The sequence below is a fragment of the Salmo salar genome, chromosome ssa15 (genome assembly GCF_905237065.1).
Source record: "Salmo salar chromosome ssa15, Ssal_v3.1, whole genome shotgun sequence".
Classification (NCBI taxonomy): Eukaryota; Metazoa; Chordata; class Actinopteri; order Salmoniformes; family Salmonidae; genus Salmo; species Salmo salar.
This window is the reverse complement of record NC_059456.1, coordinates 31,497,574-31,516,045: the sequence shown is the minus strand read 5'-3', so window position 1 is coordinate 31,516,045 and position 18,472 is coordinate 31,497,574. Positions and strand designations below refer to the sequence as shown.

At 41.7% G+C, this 18,472-nt stretch overlaps 1 protein-coding gene across 3 annotated transcripts in view; it reads left to right on the top strand.

The window, feature by feature from the left end:
• Positions 1–18,472, top strand: part of LOC106571244 (connector enhancer of kinase suppressor of ras 3) — a 50,971-nt gene that overhangs the window by 19,986 nt on the left and 12,513 nt on the right. For 2 of the 3 annotated variants that reach the window (XM_014144044.2, XM_045695622.1), the window contains exons 3-6: positions 956–1,158; positions 1,860–1,947; positions 9,432–9,473; positions 17,955–18,074. In XM_014144044.2, coding sequence (XP_013999519.1) covers positions 956–1,158; positions 1,860–1,947; positions 9,432–9,473; positions 17,955–18,074 — 453 coding nt within the window. The remainder of the gene's footprint in view (positions 1–955; positions 1,159–1,859; positions 1,948–9,431; positions 9,474–17,954; positions 18,075–18,472) is intronic. The other variant, XM_014144045.2, reaches the window with a different exon arrangement.

Genomic DNA, 18,472 nt, shown 5'->3' with positions numbered 1-18,472 from the left:
AGAGAGACTTGGTCATGAGAAAGACCCTGGAGTCCTTAATCCTCTGTCACTCTACATTACAACAGAAAGGTAATGGTTGTGTCTGAAATGGCACCCTTTTCACTCTGTAGTGCACTACTTTTGGCCAGAGCCTATGAGGGCCCATGAGACTGGCCAAAGGTAGTGCACTATAGATGGAATTGGGTGCCATTTGGGACATAGGAAATGTTTGCTGAACTCAAGCCAGTTGGTTTTGAATGGAATTGATTACTTCATTTTAATTGTATTTATTTAACCTTTATTTAACTAGGCAAGTCAGTTAAGAACAAATTATTATTTACAATGACGGCCTACCCCGGCCAAACCCGGACGACGCTGGGCCAATTGTGCGCCCGCCCTATGGGACTCCCAATCACGTCCGGATGTGATGCAGCCTGGATTACAGCACACATGCTAATCACACTAATCAAAGCTCTGATAGCTACATGTATGGTATGTGACTATGATAAACTTAGTGAGTCAGATAACCTGGGTGTATTTCTTTCTTATTTTTGAATGTTGTGTTATGAGAATATGCCCTTACATTTAAGCAATAAGTCACGAGGGGGTGTGATATATGGCCAATATACCACGGCTAAGGGCTGTTCTTAACGCAACACGGAGTGCCTGGATACAGCCGTTAGCCATGGTATATTGGCCATACACCACAAACCCCCAAGGTGCTTTATTGCTATTATAAACTGGCTACCAACGTAATTAGAGCAGTAAAAATACATGTTTTGTCATACCCATGGTATAGGGTCTGATATACCACGGCTGTCAGCCAATCAGCATTCAGGGCTCGAACCACCCAGTTTATAATTTACATTTCGGTATTTTAGCGGACTTACAAGTCAGTGCGTTCAACTAGGGTGGTTAAAACAACCACAAATCACAGTCAATGCAAGTACATTTTTTATCTCTTTTTGTCTTCTAGAACTATGGGGTGGAGACAGACAACCTGAAGACTCTGGTTGGTCGTATGAGAGCGGCGTCCAACAACCTCCACAACTCAGCGTCGGAGCGCAGAAAGAACCCGTCGTACGAAGGCAAGAAGTCCCACAAACCCCCCAATGACTTCCTCACTGCTGTGGTGGAGCTCATCGGAGCAGCCAAGAGTCTACTGGCCTGGCTGGACAGGTAGGCAATACAAAACACACTTACACACATGCACGTAGGCAGTGGCACGCACACACACAGACACACACACACACACACACACACACACACACACAGACATACAGACACAGAGAAATACACACACACACACACACACACACACACTTAACATTTCACCTGGAAGGAATGCATTCTATTAGGGTCTTAAGTGATGCCCATATTAACATACATGTTATCTTGTTAAAGTCCTGACTTGAGGAAATGTTTTACTGTCTGGGAGTCAAAACAGCCACAGTGAAGTCTTTCCAAGTGAAGTAATGCAGCCGGTTGTATTCCTGTGCTTGTGTCGGCTTGAGACGCATTCCAGAAGGTCTGCGCTGCAAAATGAAACATCTGTATTGACAGACAACAGCAGATGCTGTTAGTAACCCCTCAAAACGTACAAGACGAGTCAAAGCACTTCTCATCAAGTCAACAACAATAATTGCTATTACATTTCTCACATACCTGGGTTGTTTTTATTTAGATGCTGTCTTCATGCATCTGTCACACAACAACACTCATAATTGCTATATTATACAGAACTGTCATCACATTCAGCTCCATAATTGCACCTGATATTGTTATGATTGTACACACAGAAATAGATAGATTATTGCTGTGTTATTTGGGTTGTTGTAATTGGAACGACTCCTGTCCTTCCTCTGGTCTCTATATAACAGGACTTCTCTGACGGGGATCAGTGACTTCACCTCCACTAAGAACAGGATCATTCAGCTGTGTCTGGAACTCACCTCCACCGTTCAGAAGGTTTGTTCTCTAATCATCACTATTCACTCTCATGAGGTTTCATAGGACTTTGGGATGACTTTGCCTGTAAGGAAACTGCTTGTGTGTGTTTGTTAAATTAGCATGGTGCATGAATATTTCTTTCATGCGCATAGTCAACACACAAATTAAAATAGAGCCCCTCTCATGAACATTCTGGGAACCAAAAATGTCCGTTTTTTTAAAGGCATGTAAAAAGCAAAACATCTCTGAGAAAATTCTCTGTGGTTTCAAAGGTAGCCCATCTCACATGAACTTCTAGGTTCACAACGTCTGTCACACGATACCTTAAAAACCCGGCATGAGAGGTTACTTCTTTTCATCTATTACACATTGAGGTGGAGTTCAAATAGGAAGTGTTAGCTGAAGGTGTGCCCCACACAGACACTCACCACAGGATGCAATAAGAACAGGACGTCTGAATGGTTAAAGCACGTTTTTATTAAATTGTTTTAATAATTTTTTTAGAGGGTGGATCAGCTTTAATATTGTGGATAGATTGTTGCTTTCATTAATGTAATTGTCTGCATCATTTCCAATCCCCCATATATTTTTGTGGTAAATATATATATACATACATACACATACACATTTTTATTTATTTTATTTATTTTATTTCAACTTTATTTAAACCAGGTAGGCAAGTTGAGAACAAGTTCTCATTTACAATTGCGACCTGGCCAAGATAAAGCAAAGCAGTTTGACAACATACAAAAACACAGAGTTATACATGGAGTAAAACAACATACAATCAATGATACAGTAGACAAAAATAAGACTATATACAATGTGAGCAAATGATGTGAGATAAGGGAGGTAAAGGCAAAAAAGGCCATGGTGGCAAAGTAAATAAAGTATAGCAAGTAAAACACTGGAATGGTAGAATTATAATTTGAAGAAAGTTCAAAGTTAAAATATAAATAATATGGTGCAAAGGAGCAAAATAATAAATAAAATAAATAAATACAGTAGGGGAAGAGGTAGTAGTTTGGGCTAAATTATAGATGGGCTATGTACAGGTGCAGTGATCTGGGAGCTGCTCTGATAGCTGGTGCTTAAAGCTAGTGAGGGGGATAAGTGTTTCCAGTTTCATAGATTTTTGAAGTTCGTTCCAGTGATTGGCAGCAGAGAACTGGAAGGAGAGACGACCAAAGGAGGAGTTGGCTTTAGGGGTGACCAGAGAGATATACCTGCTGGAGCGCGTGCTACAGGTGGGTGCTGCTATGGTGACCAGTGAGCGGAGATAAGGGGGGACTTTACCTAGCAGGGTCTTGTAGATGACCTGGAGCCAATGTGTTTGGCGACGATTATGAAGCGAGGGCCAGCCAACGAGAGCATACAGGTCGCAGTGGTGGTTAGTATATGGGGCTTTGGTGACAAAACGGATGGCACTGTGATAGACTGCATCCAGCTTGTTGAGTAGGGTATTGGAGGCTATTTTGTAGATGACATCGCCGAAGTCGAGGATTGGTAGGATGGTCAGTTTTACGAGGGTATGTTTGGCAGCATGAGTGAAGGATGCTTTGTTGCGAAATAGGAAGCCAATTCTAGATTTAACTTTGGATTGGAGATGATTGATGTGAGTCTGGAAGGAGAGATTACAGTCTAACCAGACACCTAGGTATTTGTAGTTATCCACAAATTCTAAGTCAGAACTGTCCAGAGAAGTGATGCTGGACAGGCGGGCAGGTGTGGGCAGCGATCGGTTGAAGAGCATGCATTTAGTTTTACTTGTATTTAGGAGCAGTTGGAGACCACGGAAGGAGAGTTGTATGGCATTGAAGCTCGTCTGGAGGGTTGTTAACACAGTGTCCAAAGAAGGGCCAGAAGTATACAGAATTGTGTCGTCTGCATAGAGGTGGATCAGAGATTCACCAGCAGCAAGAGCAACATCATTGATGTATACAGAGAAAATAGTTGGCCCAGGAATTGAACCCTGTGGTATCCCCATAGAGACTGCCAGAGGTCCGGACAGCAGGCCCTCCGATTTGACACACTGAACTCTATCAGAGAAGTAGTTGGTGAACCAGGTGACGCAATCGTTTGAGAAACCAAGGCTACTGAGTCTGCCGATGAGGATGTGGTGATTAACAGAGTCAAAAGCTTTGGCCAGGTCAATGAATACGGCAGCACAGTATTGTTTCTTATCGATGGCGGTTACGATGTCGTTTAGGACCTTGAGCGTGGCTGAGGTGCACCCATGACCAGCTCTGAAACCAGATTGCATAGCGGAGAGGGTGCGTTGGGATTCGAAATGGTCAGTAATCTGTTTGTTGACTTGGCTTTCGAAGACCTTAGAAAGGCAGGGTAGGATGGATATAGGTCTGTAGCAATTTGGGTCAAGAGTGTCACCTCCTTTGAAGAGGGGGATGACAGCAGCTGCTTTCCAATCTATGGGAATCTCAGACGACACGAAAGAGAGGTTGAACAGGCTAGTAATAGGGGTTGCAATAATTTCGGCAGATAATTTTAGAAAGACAGGGTCCAGATTGTCAAGCCCAGCTGATTTGTAGGGGTCCAGATTTTGCAGCTCTTTCGGGACATCAGCTGAATGGATTTGGGAGAAGGAGAAATGGGGGAGGCTTGGGCGAGTAGCTGTGGGGGGTGCAGTGCTGTTGAATGCAGTAGGGGTAGTTAGGTGGAAAGCATGGCCAGCCGTAGAAAAATGCTTATTGAAATTCTCAATTATAGTGGGCTTATCGGTGGTGACAGAGTTTCCTATCCTCAGTGCAGTGGGCAGTTGGGAGGAGGTGTTCTTATTCTCCATGGACTTTACAGTGTCCCAGAACTTTTTAGAGTTTGAGTTGCAGGAAGCAAATTTCTGTTTGAAAAAGCTAGCCTTGGCGTTTCTAACTGCCTGTGTGTATTGGTTTCTAACTTCTCTGAAAAGTTGCATATCGCGGGGGCAGTTCGATGCTAATGCAGAACGCCACAGGATATTTCTGTGTTGGTTAAAGGCAGTCAGGTCTGGGGAGAACCAAGGGCTATATCTGTTTCTGGTTCTAAATTTCTTGAAAGGGGCATGCTTATTTAAGATGGTGAGGAAGGCATTTTTTTAAATAACCAGGCATCCTCTACTGACGGGATGAGGTCAATATCTTTCCAGGATACCAGGGCCAGGTTGATTAGAAAGGCTTGCTCGTTGAAATGTTTCAGGGAGCGTTTGACAGTGATGAGTGGAGGTCGTTTGACCTCTGAACCATTACGGGTGCAGGCAATGAGGCAGTGATCGCTGAGATCTTGGTTGAAAACAGCAGAGGTGTATTTAGAGGGCACGTTGGTTAGGATGATATCTATGAGGGTGCCAGTGTTTGCGGCTTTGGGGTTGTACCTGGTGGGTTCATTAATAATTTGTGTGAGATTGAGGGCATCAAGCTTGGATTGTAGGATGGCTGGGGTGTTAAGCATGTCCCAGTTTAGGTCACCTAGTAGCACGAGCTCTGAAGATAGATGGGGGGCAATCAGTTCACATATGGTGTCCAGAGCACAGCTAGGGGCCGAGGGGGGTCTATAGCAGGCGGCGACGGTGAGAGACTTGTTTTTGGAGAGGTGGATTTTTAAAAGTAGAAGTTCAAATTGTTTGGGTACAGACCTGGATAGCAGGACAGAGCTCTGCAGGCTATCTCTGCAGTAGATTGCAACACCGCCCCCTTTGGTCGTTCTATCTTGTCTGAAAACGTTGTAGTTAGGTATGAAGATTTCAGAGTTTTTGGTGGACTTCCTAAGCCAAGATTCAGACACAGCTAGGACATCGGGGTTGGCAGAGTGTGCTAAAGCAGTGAATAAAACAAACTTAGGGAGGAGGCTTCTAATGTTAACATGCATGAAACCAAGGCTTTTACGGTTACAGAAGTCATCAAAAGAGAGCGCCTGGGGAGTAGGAGTGGAGCCAGGCATTGCAGGGCCTGGATTCACCTCTACATCCCCAGAGGAGCAGAGAAGAATGAGTATAAGGGTACGGCTAAAAGCTATAACAATTGGTCGTCTGTGACGTCCAGAATAGAGAGAAAAAGGAGCAGGTTTCTGGGGGCGATAAAATAGCTTCAAGGTATAATGTACAGACAAAGGTATGGTGGGATGTGAATACAGAGGAGGTAAACCTAGGCATTTAGTGATGATGAGAGAGATATTGTCTCTAGAAACATCATTGAAACCAGAAGATGTCATAGCATGTGTGGGTGGAGGAACTGAGAGGTTGGATAAGGCATATACACACATATATATAAACATTCATACACATACATATATATATATATATATATATATATATATATATATATATATATATATATATATATATATATATATATACAGTTGAAGTCAGAAGTTTACATACACTTAGGTTGGAGTCATTAAAAATCGTTTTTCAACCACTCCACAACTTTCTTGTTAACAAACTATAGTTTTGGCAAGTCGATTAGGACATCTATTTTGTGCATGACACAAGTCATTTTTCCAACAATTGTTTATAGACAGATTATTTCACTTATAATTTACTGTATCACAATTCCAGTTGGTCAGAAGTTTACATACACTAACTTGACTGTGCCTTTAAACGGCTTGGAAAATTCTTGAAAATGATATCAAGGCTTTAGAAGCTTCTGATAGGCTAATTGACATTATTTGAGTCAATTGGAGGTGTACCTGTGGATGTATTTCAAGGCCTACCTTCAAACTCAGTGCCTCTTTGCTTGACATCATGGGAAAATCAAAAGAAATCAGCCAAGACCCCAGAAAAAAAATTGTAGACCTCCACAAGTCTGGTTCATTCTTGGGAGCAATTTCCAAATGCCTGAAGGTACCACGTTCATCTGTACAAACAATAGTACGCAAGTATAAACACCATGGGACCAAGCAGCCGTCATACCTGTCACGACTCCCGCCAAAGTCGGTCCCTCTCCTTGTTCGGGCGGCGTTCGGCGGTCGACGTCATCGGTCTTCTAGCCATCGCCGCTCCACCTGTCATTTTCCATTTGTTTTGTCTTGTTTTCCCGCACACCTGGTGTACATCCCCTCATTACTCTACGTGTATATTATCCTCTGTTCCCCCCCATGTCTGTGTGTGGTAATGTTTTTTCATTACGTGTGTGTCTCTTCAGGCTGGTTTTGCGCCGGGTATAGTTATAACCCGTGGGTTGGTTATTTGTACCATTTTGTGTAATTTGTGCACTATCGCTTTGTTCCTTGGGCCGGAGTGTTGTGACGCAGTTGCGTCCGGCTGTTTTTCCTCTGCCTGAATAAAGTGTGCCTGTTCACTCATCTCTGCTCTCCTGCACCTGACTTCCTTCGACCAGTTGGGCATACTCTGACAATACCGCTCAGGAAGGAGGCGCATTCTGTCTCCTAGAGATGAACGTACTTTGGTGCGAAAAGTGCAAATCAATCCCAGAACAACAGCAAAGGACCTTGTGAAGATGCTGGAGGAAACAGGTACAAAAGTATCTATATCCACAGTAAACGAGTCCTATATCGACATAACCTGAAACGCTGCTCAGCAAGGAAGAAGCCACTGCTCCAAAACCGCCATAAAAAAGCCAGACTACAGTTTGCAACTGAACATGGGGACAAAGATCGTACTTTTTGGAGAAATGTCCTCTGGTCTGATGAAACAAAAATATAACTGTTTGGCCATAATGACCATCGTTATGTTTGGAGGAAAAAGGGGGAAGCTTGCAAGCCGAAGAACACCATCCCAACCGTGAAGCACGGGGGTGGCAGTATCATGTTGTGGAGGTGCTTTGCTGCAGGAGGGACTGGTGCACTTCACGAACTAGATGGCATCATGAGGTAGGAAAATTATGTGGATATATTGAAGCAACATCTCAAGACATCAGTCAGGAAGTTAAAGCTTGGTCGCAAATGGGTCTTCCAAATGGACAATGACCCCAAGCATACTTCCAAAGTTGTGGCAAAATGGCTTAAGGACAACAAAGTCAAGGCATTGGAGTGGCCATCACAAAGCCCTGACCTCAATCCCATGGACAAATTGTGGGCAGAACTGAAAAAGCGTGTGCGAGCAAGGAGGCCTACAAACACGACCAAGTTACATCAGCTCTGTCAGGTGGAATGGGCCAAAATTCACCCAACTTATTGTGGGAAGCTTGTGGAAGGCTACCCGAAACGTTTGACCCAAGTTAAACAATTTAAAGGCAATGCTACCAAATACTAATTGTGTGTATGTAAACTTCTGACCCACCGGGAATGTGATGAAAGAAATAAAAGCTGAAATAAATAATTCTCTCTACTATTATTCTGACATTTCACATTTTTAAAATAAAGTGGTGAAATCAGAAGCTTCTGACCTACTGGAATTGTGATACAGTGAATTATAAGTGAAATAATCTGTCTGTAAACAGTTGTTGGAAAAATTACTTGTGTCATGCACGAAGTAGATGTCCTAACCGACTTGCCAAAACTATAGTTTGTTAACAAGAAATTTGTGGAGTGGTTGAAAAACAAGTTTTAACTTCCGACTTCAAATGTATATACATAGACACTTTTTTTTAATATACCTTCCTTTATTATTCCCCAAACCCTACCACCGCTCCCCCATTGGAGTAAATTAGTGAACAACAACACTTAGGCTTCTACTTCCAGCTTATACATACTATATACATTTTACAGACACAATCTATTTTACAATAGTTATATTTTGTTTGTTTTTAGTCCTGGCCTTCATCTATTTCTGATGTCCATCCAGTTGGATTTATATTTGCCATATATTTTTAACTGTGCTATTTCACAAAAGTTCTGAACCTATATACATTTTACAGACCCCGTATGTTTTACATTTGTTATGGTGTTGGTATCAGTCCCACCCAACAGCTCCATTCAACCCCTCCCATCTATCTCTTAACACCATCCATCTTGGATTTTTATTTGACATATATTTATCAACTGTGCTGTGATGCTTCACAAAAGTACTGATGTTCCCGCTGAAGACCTCCACCAGCAGCACGTGGGAGGAGGAAAGATCAGCCTAATTCGGCTCTCTCCCTCAAAACGTGAAGTATACAGAGTCTTCTGTGTCCCAAATGGCACCCTGTTCCCTATATAGTGCACTAGCCAATAGGGTCCTGGTCAAAAGTAGTGCACTAAAAAGGAATAGGTTGCTATTTAGGACAAAATCATAGTGAAGGATACAGAGTGGGAGCAGTGTCCTCTCCACCTCACTGCTCCCTATAGTTAAGTGACGTCCCACAGATCTGTCGTGCAATCATCTTGTCACACTGTTTACAGGGAGTTGTTATTTAAGTGCCCACAAGACACAACGTCCTGTATATTTGGGATGCTTTTTGCATTCCTGTTTGGTTTCACTCCCAAGTTTTTTATTTCCACAAATATTTGTCCTTCGCTCACTGCTAATTTGTGTTTTCGTTCACTATTTCCTGCTACGCCTCAGAGGGACACAGCTTAAGTGTTTTACTGTAGCATCTTGTGAAATATACTTATGTCTCTGATTGCAGGACTGCACAGTTTATGACATGGAGGAGAAGATTCTGGAAGTGGTAAGTGGTGCATCCTCTTTTTACCTCTGGTCTGGTCTGTTCACCAAGTCAGCCCTGGAGCTTCAAAATAAACACACTGCATACAGATATACACACAGGAAGCACACACACATACACACAGATACACACAGGCAAAGCATGTACACACACACACACACACACACACACACACACACACACACACACACACACACACACACACACACACACACACACACACACTTCCCTTTCCTGTAGAGACTGCCATGGTTCTTGTGATGTCTGATGTGTTCCCGTATGGGTGCAGGGCTTTGTTTATACAGTTCAGAGCTGTTTTCCAAATGACACCCTATTCCCTATATAGTGTACTATTATTGACCAGACCGTTATGGACATGGTCAAAAGTCATGCACTACATGGGGAATAGGGTGCCATTTGGGACACATCCCAGTGCTGTGATGGTCTACAGAAGCCCTGCTTCCACATCCTGTGTGAGATAGCCCTGCCTGGGGGGCCGTTGGGCTACACAGTCAGCTGAAAACTTCATTAACTAAGTGATAATATTAGTTTGGATCAGGAGTTTCCCTCAGAAGCTGACCTACTGTATAACCTCAGCCTCCCATGCTGTGCTGTTTACAGCCAAGTTGTACAATGCTTATGTAAGTCTGGGTCAGGCTGTTGCAGCTTTAAAGCTAATATCCTACAATACTACCCATTTTGTCATGAGGCAGAGAGAAAACTTTGCAGTTTTAAAGTTTAAATTAAAGTGCATTTATGTTAAAAAAAAAATACAGAAAGTATTGAGTTGTGTATACCAATATCCCTGTAAGCCTCCCAGGCCCATGTTGCCCAGGGTTAAGAAATTGTAGATTAATAATATTAGAGTCTTTCCACCAATTGAGTGCCTTTTAAGAAGTGTAACTTGGTTACAAAATTCAAAAGGCACTCCACATCTGAGCAATCTTGTTGCAGGTGCATGGCAACAGTTGAAACAGGATGAAGGAAAAAAGGAAACCGCACACATCGGCCTCACGGCCTTCGTCAGAGCTTTTGTGAATTTTCTGAAAACAGCACCTCTATGTAGACCTAGCCCCACCCACATCCGTTCCAGTATGGAAAAGGGTTGGAGGCAAAGGAAAAATAAATAAGTGCTACCAAACATAACAATATGCATTTCACAAATATTACAAAAGTGTATAGATAAGACGCTTTGAATACGTCCATAAAATCACAATGAGGACATAGCAAGTTTTCATTAATCATTGGATACATCATACGAAAAACATCAGAGTAATCTTAGGGACATATTTCAAATTCACAACATAACATACATAGGCATTTCATCATTAAGTCCTTTAGGAAATAATGTCTGGAGGGTGAAAATCCCAAAACATTCTCTTTTACTCAGAGTATTATTAATATCACCTCCCCTGTCTGATATCTTGACTTTCTCTATGCCACAAAATCTAAAGGTAGAAATGTCATGCTTTAGGTCATTAAAATGTACTGCGACTGGATAATCCCTGTCGTTTCGCCTGATTGAACTTTTATGTTCACTAATTCTCTGTTTGAGAGAGCGGAGGTTTTACCGACATAGCAGAGCCCACATGGACATTTAATAATGTAAATAACATGGGTGGTGGTACACGTAATGATATCGTTTATTTGAAACCGTTTTCCTGTGTGGGGGTGGCAGAAATATTCACACTTCATCATATTGTTGCACTGTGCGCACCCTCTGCATTTATAGCTACCATTTGGTAGAGGGCGTAAAAGAGCCTGGCTGATTTTCTTTCGTGGCTGGCAGTTGGCATGAACCAATTTATCGCGTAAATTGCGACCTCTCCTATACACAATGAGTGGTGGATTTTTAAATTCAGCCGGCAAAGCTGGATCCGATGATAAAATATGCCAGTGTTTCTTGACCACACCTCCCACTTTTCGCGAATTCAAAGTATATGTGGTTGTGAACATTACGGAGTGTTCTTTTGCTTTAGCGGGTCTTTTTTGTAACAATTCATCTCGTGTTTTTCCCAATGCCAAATGAAGAGCTTCATCCACACATTGTGGCGAATAGCCTCGTCTTAGAAACCTAGTGCGCATCTCCGCTGCTTTTTCTAGATAATCATCATTGGAATAGCATATACGGCGCAGTCTGAAAAACTGGCTTCTAGGAAGTCCTTTTTTAATGGCTCAGGATGGAAGCTGTCCCCCTGTAATAGAGTATTTCTGTCTGTTTCTTTTCTATACAGAGTTGTAAACAGGGTTCCCTTTGATTTCTCAATCCACATATCGAGGTAATGAACGCGTTGAGTGTCACTTTCAATAGTACATTTGAGATTGGGATCAATGTCATTGAGTAGTGCCATAAAATCTGACACCTCTTGTTCAGTTCCTTCCCATATGCAAAACATTTCGTCAATATATCGATACCACTTCAGGATTTTTTTCAAAAATGGGTTTTCGTTTTTGTTATTGACAAAACGTTCTTCAAATAGACCCACATAAAGGTTAGCATAGCTCGGAGCGAATGTGGAGCCCATCGATGTTCCATTCGTTTGGAGGTAGTATTCATCATCAAACCTAAAATAGTTATACTTCAAAACATATTCTGCCAGCTCTAAAATAAAGTTTGTTGGTGGATATTCATTAGTATCTCTGTCTCCCAAATAGTGAGCTAGTGCTGCCAGCCCCTCCACATGGGCAATGCTGGTATATAGACTCTCCACATCTAATGTGACCAGAATACAGTCTTCTTTCAAACCCGTTATTGGTGAGATCTTGTTTATGAAGTCTATAGAGTCTTTTACATATGATGGTAATGTTTGCACATGAGTTTTAATAAAAGCGTCTACAAAGTTCGACAACGGCTCTAGCATTGAGCATATTCCTGCAACCACTGGTCTGCCTGGATAATTGCCTTGTGTTTTAGGTTTGTGTAATTTCGGTAAAATGTACAGGCATGGACGTATGGCACATTTACAGCAAAGATATTCATATTCAGGTTTTGAGATACGGTGGTTTAATAGGACTTGCTCCAAATTAGAGAATATATCTATTTGGAACACCTGTGTGGGATCAACACTCAGTTTTCTATAGAAACGTTCATTACTGAGTTGTCTCTGAATTTCTTCTTTATATTTTTCATAGTCTAAAACAACCACAGCACCCCCCTTGTCTGCAGGTTTAATAACCAACGATGAATCTTTCATTAATTCATTAAGTGCCTGTTCTTCTGTTCTAGTGAGATTTTTCTGAATGTGGTTTGTTTTGTCTCGTATACACTGACATGGCTTCTTGTTCGACTAACCTACAATAGGTATTAATCGAAGAGTTGTTAACTATGGGACAGAATTTGCTTTTGGCCTTAAAATGTGTGCCAGTTCATTGATGTATTTCTTGGCCCGAAACAGTGTTTTGTGAAAACACATACTTAAGTTTAATCTTGCGAAAGAATTTGAACAGATCTACTTTCGTATCAAATGGTTTATCTGTACATGTAGGTACAAAAGAGGCCCTTAGATAAGACTGAGACTTGAGCGTCAGTAAGGTCTTTTTTGGAGAGGTTAATTACCGCGTCCTGCTGTAGCTCCGTGTCCACGGCCTGTGATCCTGGTCTCCTCTTCGACCGCTTGCCACTCCTACATCGTTTACTTTTCTTTCGTAGAGCCTTGTGTTGCTTCCGGGCTAGAAAAACAGACACGTAAGCTTATTAAATATCAGTGATACTATCAAGAGCAGTGTGCGGTTTCCTTTTTTCCTTCAAGAAGTGTAACTTGGTAAAAAAAAAATAAGTTCATTTCACTGAATTTCAACATTCTGTCAGAAAAAGCACACAACTTCATAAAAAACATACTTTCCTATCTCAAGAGGTTGATGATTTGTTCTTAAATCAGCCATGAATCCCCTTGTGAAAGGGGGAATGGAATCTTGTTGTGTGCAACAGGGAGTGGCCATTGAATGCAAGCTTCACACCTTCTTTTAAATTATTTTTTAAATATATTTCTACCCTGTCTATCTATGGGTAACAGGTTTGACTTGTTATGCTCGACCTGCTCAGTTTCCCACCACAAAACATCATAAAATGTCCAAAAAGAGTAGAACTAGCTCATCTGCTTTTACACTATGATTTGAATATTAAATGTTCAATCTTAATTTAGAAAAAAAATATTTAAAGAGGAATAGTTTCACCATATAACAGTTACGTTCACGTTACAGGGTTGACCTTAAAATGAGGGACAGACGTCCATGGACCCCACTTTGAGAACCACTGCTGTAGAGTTCTCTAGGAACACACTAACACCTCCCTTTATTTTTGAAGACCCCTAACTACAGCCCCAACCACCAAGTAATGACAAAGCTATGACAACATGGATTGTAAAAGGGCCCTACCTATCTGCCCTATGTTATGACTTAGAATGAGTGACCCCTTGTGGTGCAACTGAAGTTCCTATGGTAACTTGTTTGTCAGAAGACAAATCCAAAACAGAAGGGTGTGGAAAACAACGAAATCGAATTCAATGAGTGGCAGTGTACATCTGACAAGGCAAAGTAACACCCATGCTAAAATGTCCCTTGAAGGAACCCCAGTCATTATGAGCCATTATACAACGGGTGGGTCTAATCCTGAATTCTGATTGGTTAAAAGTGCATTCCAGCTGGTGTCTATTCCACAAGTAACCACCTGCTAAATCAATTTACTCTGTTCCATCTGACCGCGCAATCCACTGTCTCATCAGCCTAGGCGGGGAAGTTATAAACTTGATCTCCACTATTAAAAGCATCTAGACATTATCTCACATTTCTTTTAGACTAACATTTAGTTTTCAAGCTGAGAGCTGACAGCTGAGATTTGTATAGACCTTGTTGTCTGTCTCTCCGACATTTGCAACATTGTTTCAATATTCAAATTCGATCTCCAACTGTCCCATAGTAATGAACGTGTAGGGGTCGGGAGGAGAGAGGCAGGCAGCGTTTCACATCCAGTCGAAATCATGAATTAGCTGGCATCATTTTTATGGATATATACAAAGAAATGTAAATTGAAAATGTTTTGAAACGAAGTGGAGCTAGTTTGCAGTCTTTCCAGCTTCAGATTGAAGTTATTGTGTTAGCTATGTTGTTGGCTAGCTCCTCTGAACAACAGTGTCCTAACGAGAGGGCACATTTTCTATACTAGGTGAAATTGTGCCTCATTAGCTCATTGTTATAAATGTATCCAAATAAATGTCACCAGAAAACAGCTTAAACAAATGCAGCTATTGTTGTTATTCTGGCTGCACTGTTTGACATGACTGTAAGTTAGCCGTAATTGGCTAGCTAGCAAGCAAGGGATAAGAACGTGGCTTTAGAACGAACGACTGGGTCGCGTCCATAGATACAGAACAAAAAGACTGAACGACTGGGTCGCGTCTCTGGCAATAGAACGAACGAGGCATCCCAGTTTGCCGACCCTCAACGACAACACCCGTGCCAATATATCATCCAAACACCGGCTTCTTCTTCAATAGGGTTTAACGGCGGTTGGCATCCAATGTTAATGGTGCATTACCGCCACCAACTCGACGGGTATTGAATAAGAAACAACAACAAAAAACATTCCAGGAAAGGGGGAAAAGACATCATACAAAATAAAACACTAAAAAAAATCATACTTCTTCAATCACAGTCCACTCCAAAATACATCCCTAGATAGGGCTACATTCACCGCCTCGGCTGTGAAATCACAAAGACCCAAAAAAGGTTCAGCGGCATTCACAATGATTCCAATTTTCTTAGACTTCTCAGCTTGTGCTGTACAGTTTATGACCATTACAATAAATAATACAAAGTTCACCTTTTAACATGTAGCATTTCAATATCCCTCAGTTGATGAGAAACCTTCCCTGGTCGTGGTGGCTCTACTACCATTTGTTCTTCCCCACCACTCGTTCCTTTCAGTTTTCTCACCGCCTCCAGATAGGAGACACTCTGGACCCTCCTTACCCTTGCCACCTCATTTTCCTTCACCCTAACAGGGCACCCCAAGAATTCAGGCGCATGTTCACCTCCACAGTTGCAGCATTTCCCTTCATCTGGCATACGATATTCTTTCCTTCTGCACACACTTGACACATGACCCAATCTTTTAAATTTATGACACGGGCTTGTGCACAAAAGCTCTTACAGGGTATCTCATGAATCCTAACTTTATACAGTGGTTCATCCTTTAAAAGTTGCAGCATACTGCAGCACAGCTTGAATGGTACCGCAGAATTCTATGACACATTATTTAAGTGTTAGCCATTGGAACTATTGAAGCTAGTTAGTGCTAGTTTGACCACCAGAGGGCATCTTTGAGAAGCATTTGATAGCCTTCAATAGTGGCTGTACTAGAGAATTTAAAACCTTTTTTTGAGAGAACATAGCTTATGGGACTGATTTTAAGAAATTTTGCTTAATTAATTTGCTTAATATTATGGTTTTTCAATTCCAAGAAAAACGAAAAACCCTCTGGGTTTCCATTAGGATGGAACTGAAAATATGGCGCTGTACAACATGACGGTCAGGAGTAGGCTACAGTACTGGGCTATTTAGCTAAAGAATCCCCATGTCGTGCGGGCACACGGGAGACCAGGGTTCCTTTCCCTCTCTGGGAGGAAGGAGTAGGCTGTCCTTGTAAATAAGAATTTGTTCTTAACTGACTTGACAAGTTAAATAAAGGTTACACTAAGGGGATAACATTTATACACCCTAATTGTAGTCTAACCAATACCCAAATGGAGATTCAGTGAAAATAAAATCTCATTGATTTATCAATACCAGTCCCCATGCTTGTCTCAAAGCTGCACGAAACAGTGCTAAAATAGTTGTAGGCTATTGCTTCAAATCCTATTGCTTCTAACTTCAATATGCTCTTTAAATAAATAAGACCTACAACACTTTTAACAGCACATTACTCAACACTAGTGAGACTCATGTCGCCTAAAGGGGGTCCACCCCCCCTCCCCCTTCATCCTCCTTCCTTCCCTATGGGCTAGGTCCGTCTTCTGTGCACAGCTCTGCAGCCCATCCCGTGCCCCCTGCCCTCGTGCTTTGAACCTCGCGCGCACATCGCTATTTCAGTGGATAAAGCTGGAGAACTGCAAAGCTGTCCCATTGTGTGCCCCTCGGGAGCCATGACCAATATGACCAGTATATATTGTCCTGCTCATAACAGGGTTAATAATATATCTGTGAGAACATCCAAGGGGCTTTTATATGATTCTAAATTAATAATAATAATAATCGCTTTGTTTAAAAAATAACAATATTTTGGAGATGATTTCATTTTCAAATAACGTAAAATGAGCGAGAAAAAGGCCTTTCTTGAACATGGGGTGAGATATTGTTACTAATTTGTAAATAAAGCCGGTTTGTTATTTAGAATTGTTTATTGTTTTTAGAGGGAGAGAAACCAAAAACCTACAGTGATCTCATGGGTCTCCCTGTCGAGGCCGGCACCGGTATTGAACCAGCATCGGTAGCAACACAGCTTGCACTGCTATGCAGTGTCTTAGACCGTTGCACCACTCAGGCGCTGTACAACGTGACTGGTCGGGAGTAGGCTACAGTACTACAGAAAAACAGTAGCGCCTTGGGACCCAAAAGCATAATCATTGCTCTAACTCCCCCTTGTGCTGGTCTGGTGCAATGAAGTAGTGACGCAGGGTACCGTACTAAACCACAAATTACCTCTAAGTCACGCAGCATAATCGCAAAACTTTTAGTGGAGCAACCACTGTAAGAGAAGGGAGAGATCCTTCATCAAAGAACAGTAGCATGGATGAAGTGAACTTCTTTTCTCCGTCCACCATACAGGTCAGTCGACGTGCACCAACCACTCCATCGATGTCTTCAGTTATGTCCTCTGCCTTTATTTCTTGCGCCACCCCAGAAATAACCCCCTTGATAGGTGCCCTGCTATGAAAATCCATGCAGGAAACATTCCACTCAGATATTTGTTTTAGTCTTAACACACGCTTCTTCTGCTCCGCAGACACACAAAAAATTGAAATAAGACCACTTCTTGTGACTCTCACCGACTCCACACTTTCTTCCAACACATTCCAGATTTTCCTGGAGAATAAACGGATTTCCCAAGTAGCATTGATCCAAAACCCTGACTCCGACAAAAAATCGATCATTCCTGCAGTCAGCATGCCAATTGTATGCTCCCTCAACTTGAGACATTTATGGCATTGTGTTGTGTGAAAAAACTGCACATTTTAGAGTGGCCATTTATTGTCCCCAGCACAAGTATGCTACATCTGTCAGGTGGATGGATTATCTTGGCAATGGATAAATGCTCACTAACAGGGATGTAAATACATTTGTGTACAATATTTTAGAGAAATAAGCTTTTTGTGCGTATGGAACATTTCTGGGATATTTTATTTCAACTTAGCAAATATTTTTGTTCAGTGTATATTGGTGTTCTGAGACAACGTAGCTGAGTGTATTCAGTTATATGTTCCATTCCAGTCTGTGGCGCTGAACGTGATCAGTGAGCAGACGATGAGGACGACCTCTGACCCCCAGAAGAGTCAGATGGCCTGTCTGGAGGAGGTCCATATCACCAACATCAGACCTAGGGATGGACTGGTGAGAAGAGTTAGCTTGCATCCCAAATGGCAACCTAAACCGTATACAGTGGTGTAAATACTTTAAAGTACTAAATTCGATTTTTGGGGTATCTGTACTTTACTTTACTATTTATATTTTTGCATACTTTTACTTCACTACATTCCTAAAGAAAATCATATTATTTTTACTCCATAAATTTTCCCTGACACCCAAAAGTACTTGGTACATATTTGACAGGAAAATTGTCCAATTCACACACTTATCAAGAGAAAATCCCTGGTCATCCCTACTGTCTCTGATCTGGTGGCCTCACTAAACACAAACGCTGCGTTTGTAAATGATGTCTGAGTGTTGGAATTTGAAATGGTTTATACTTTTACTTTTGATACTTAAGTACATTTTAGCAATTATATTTA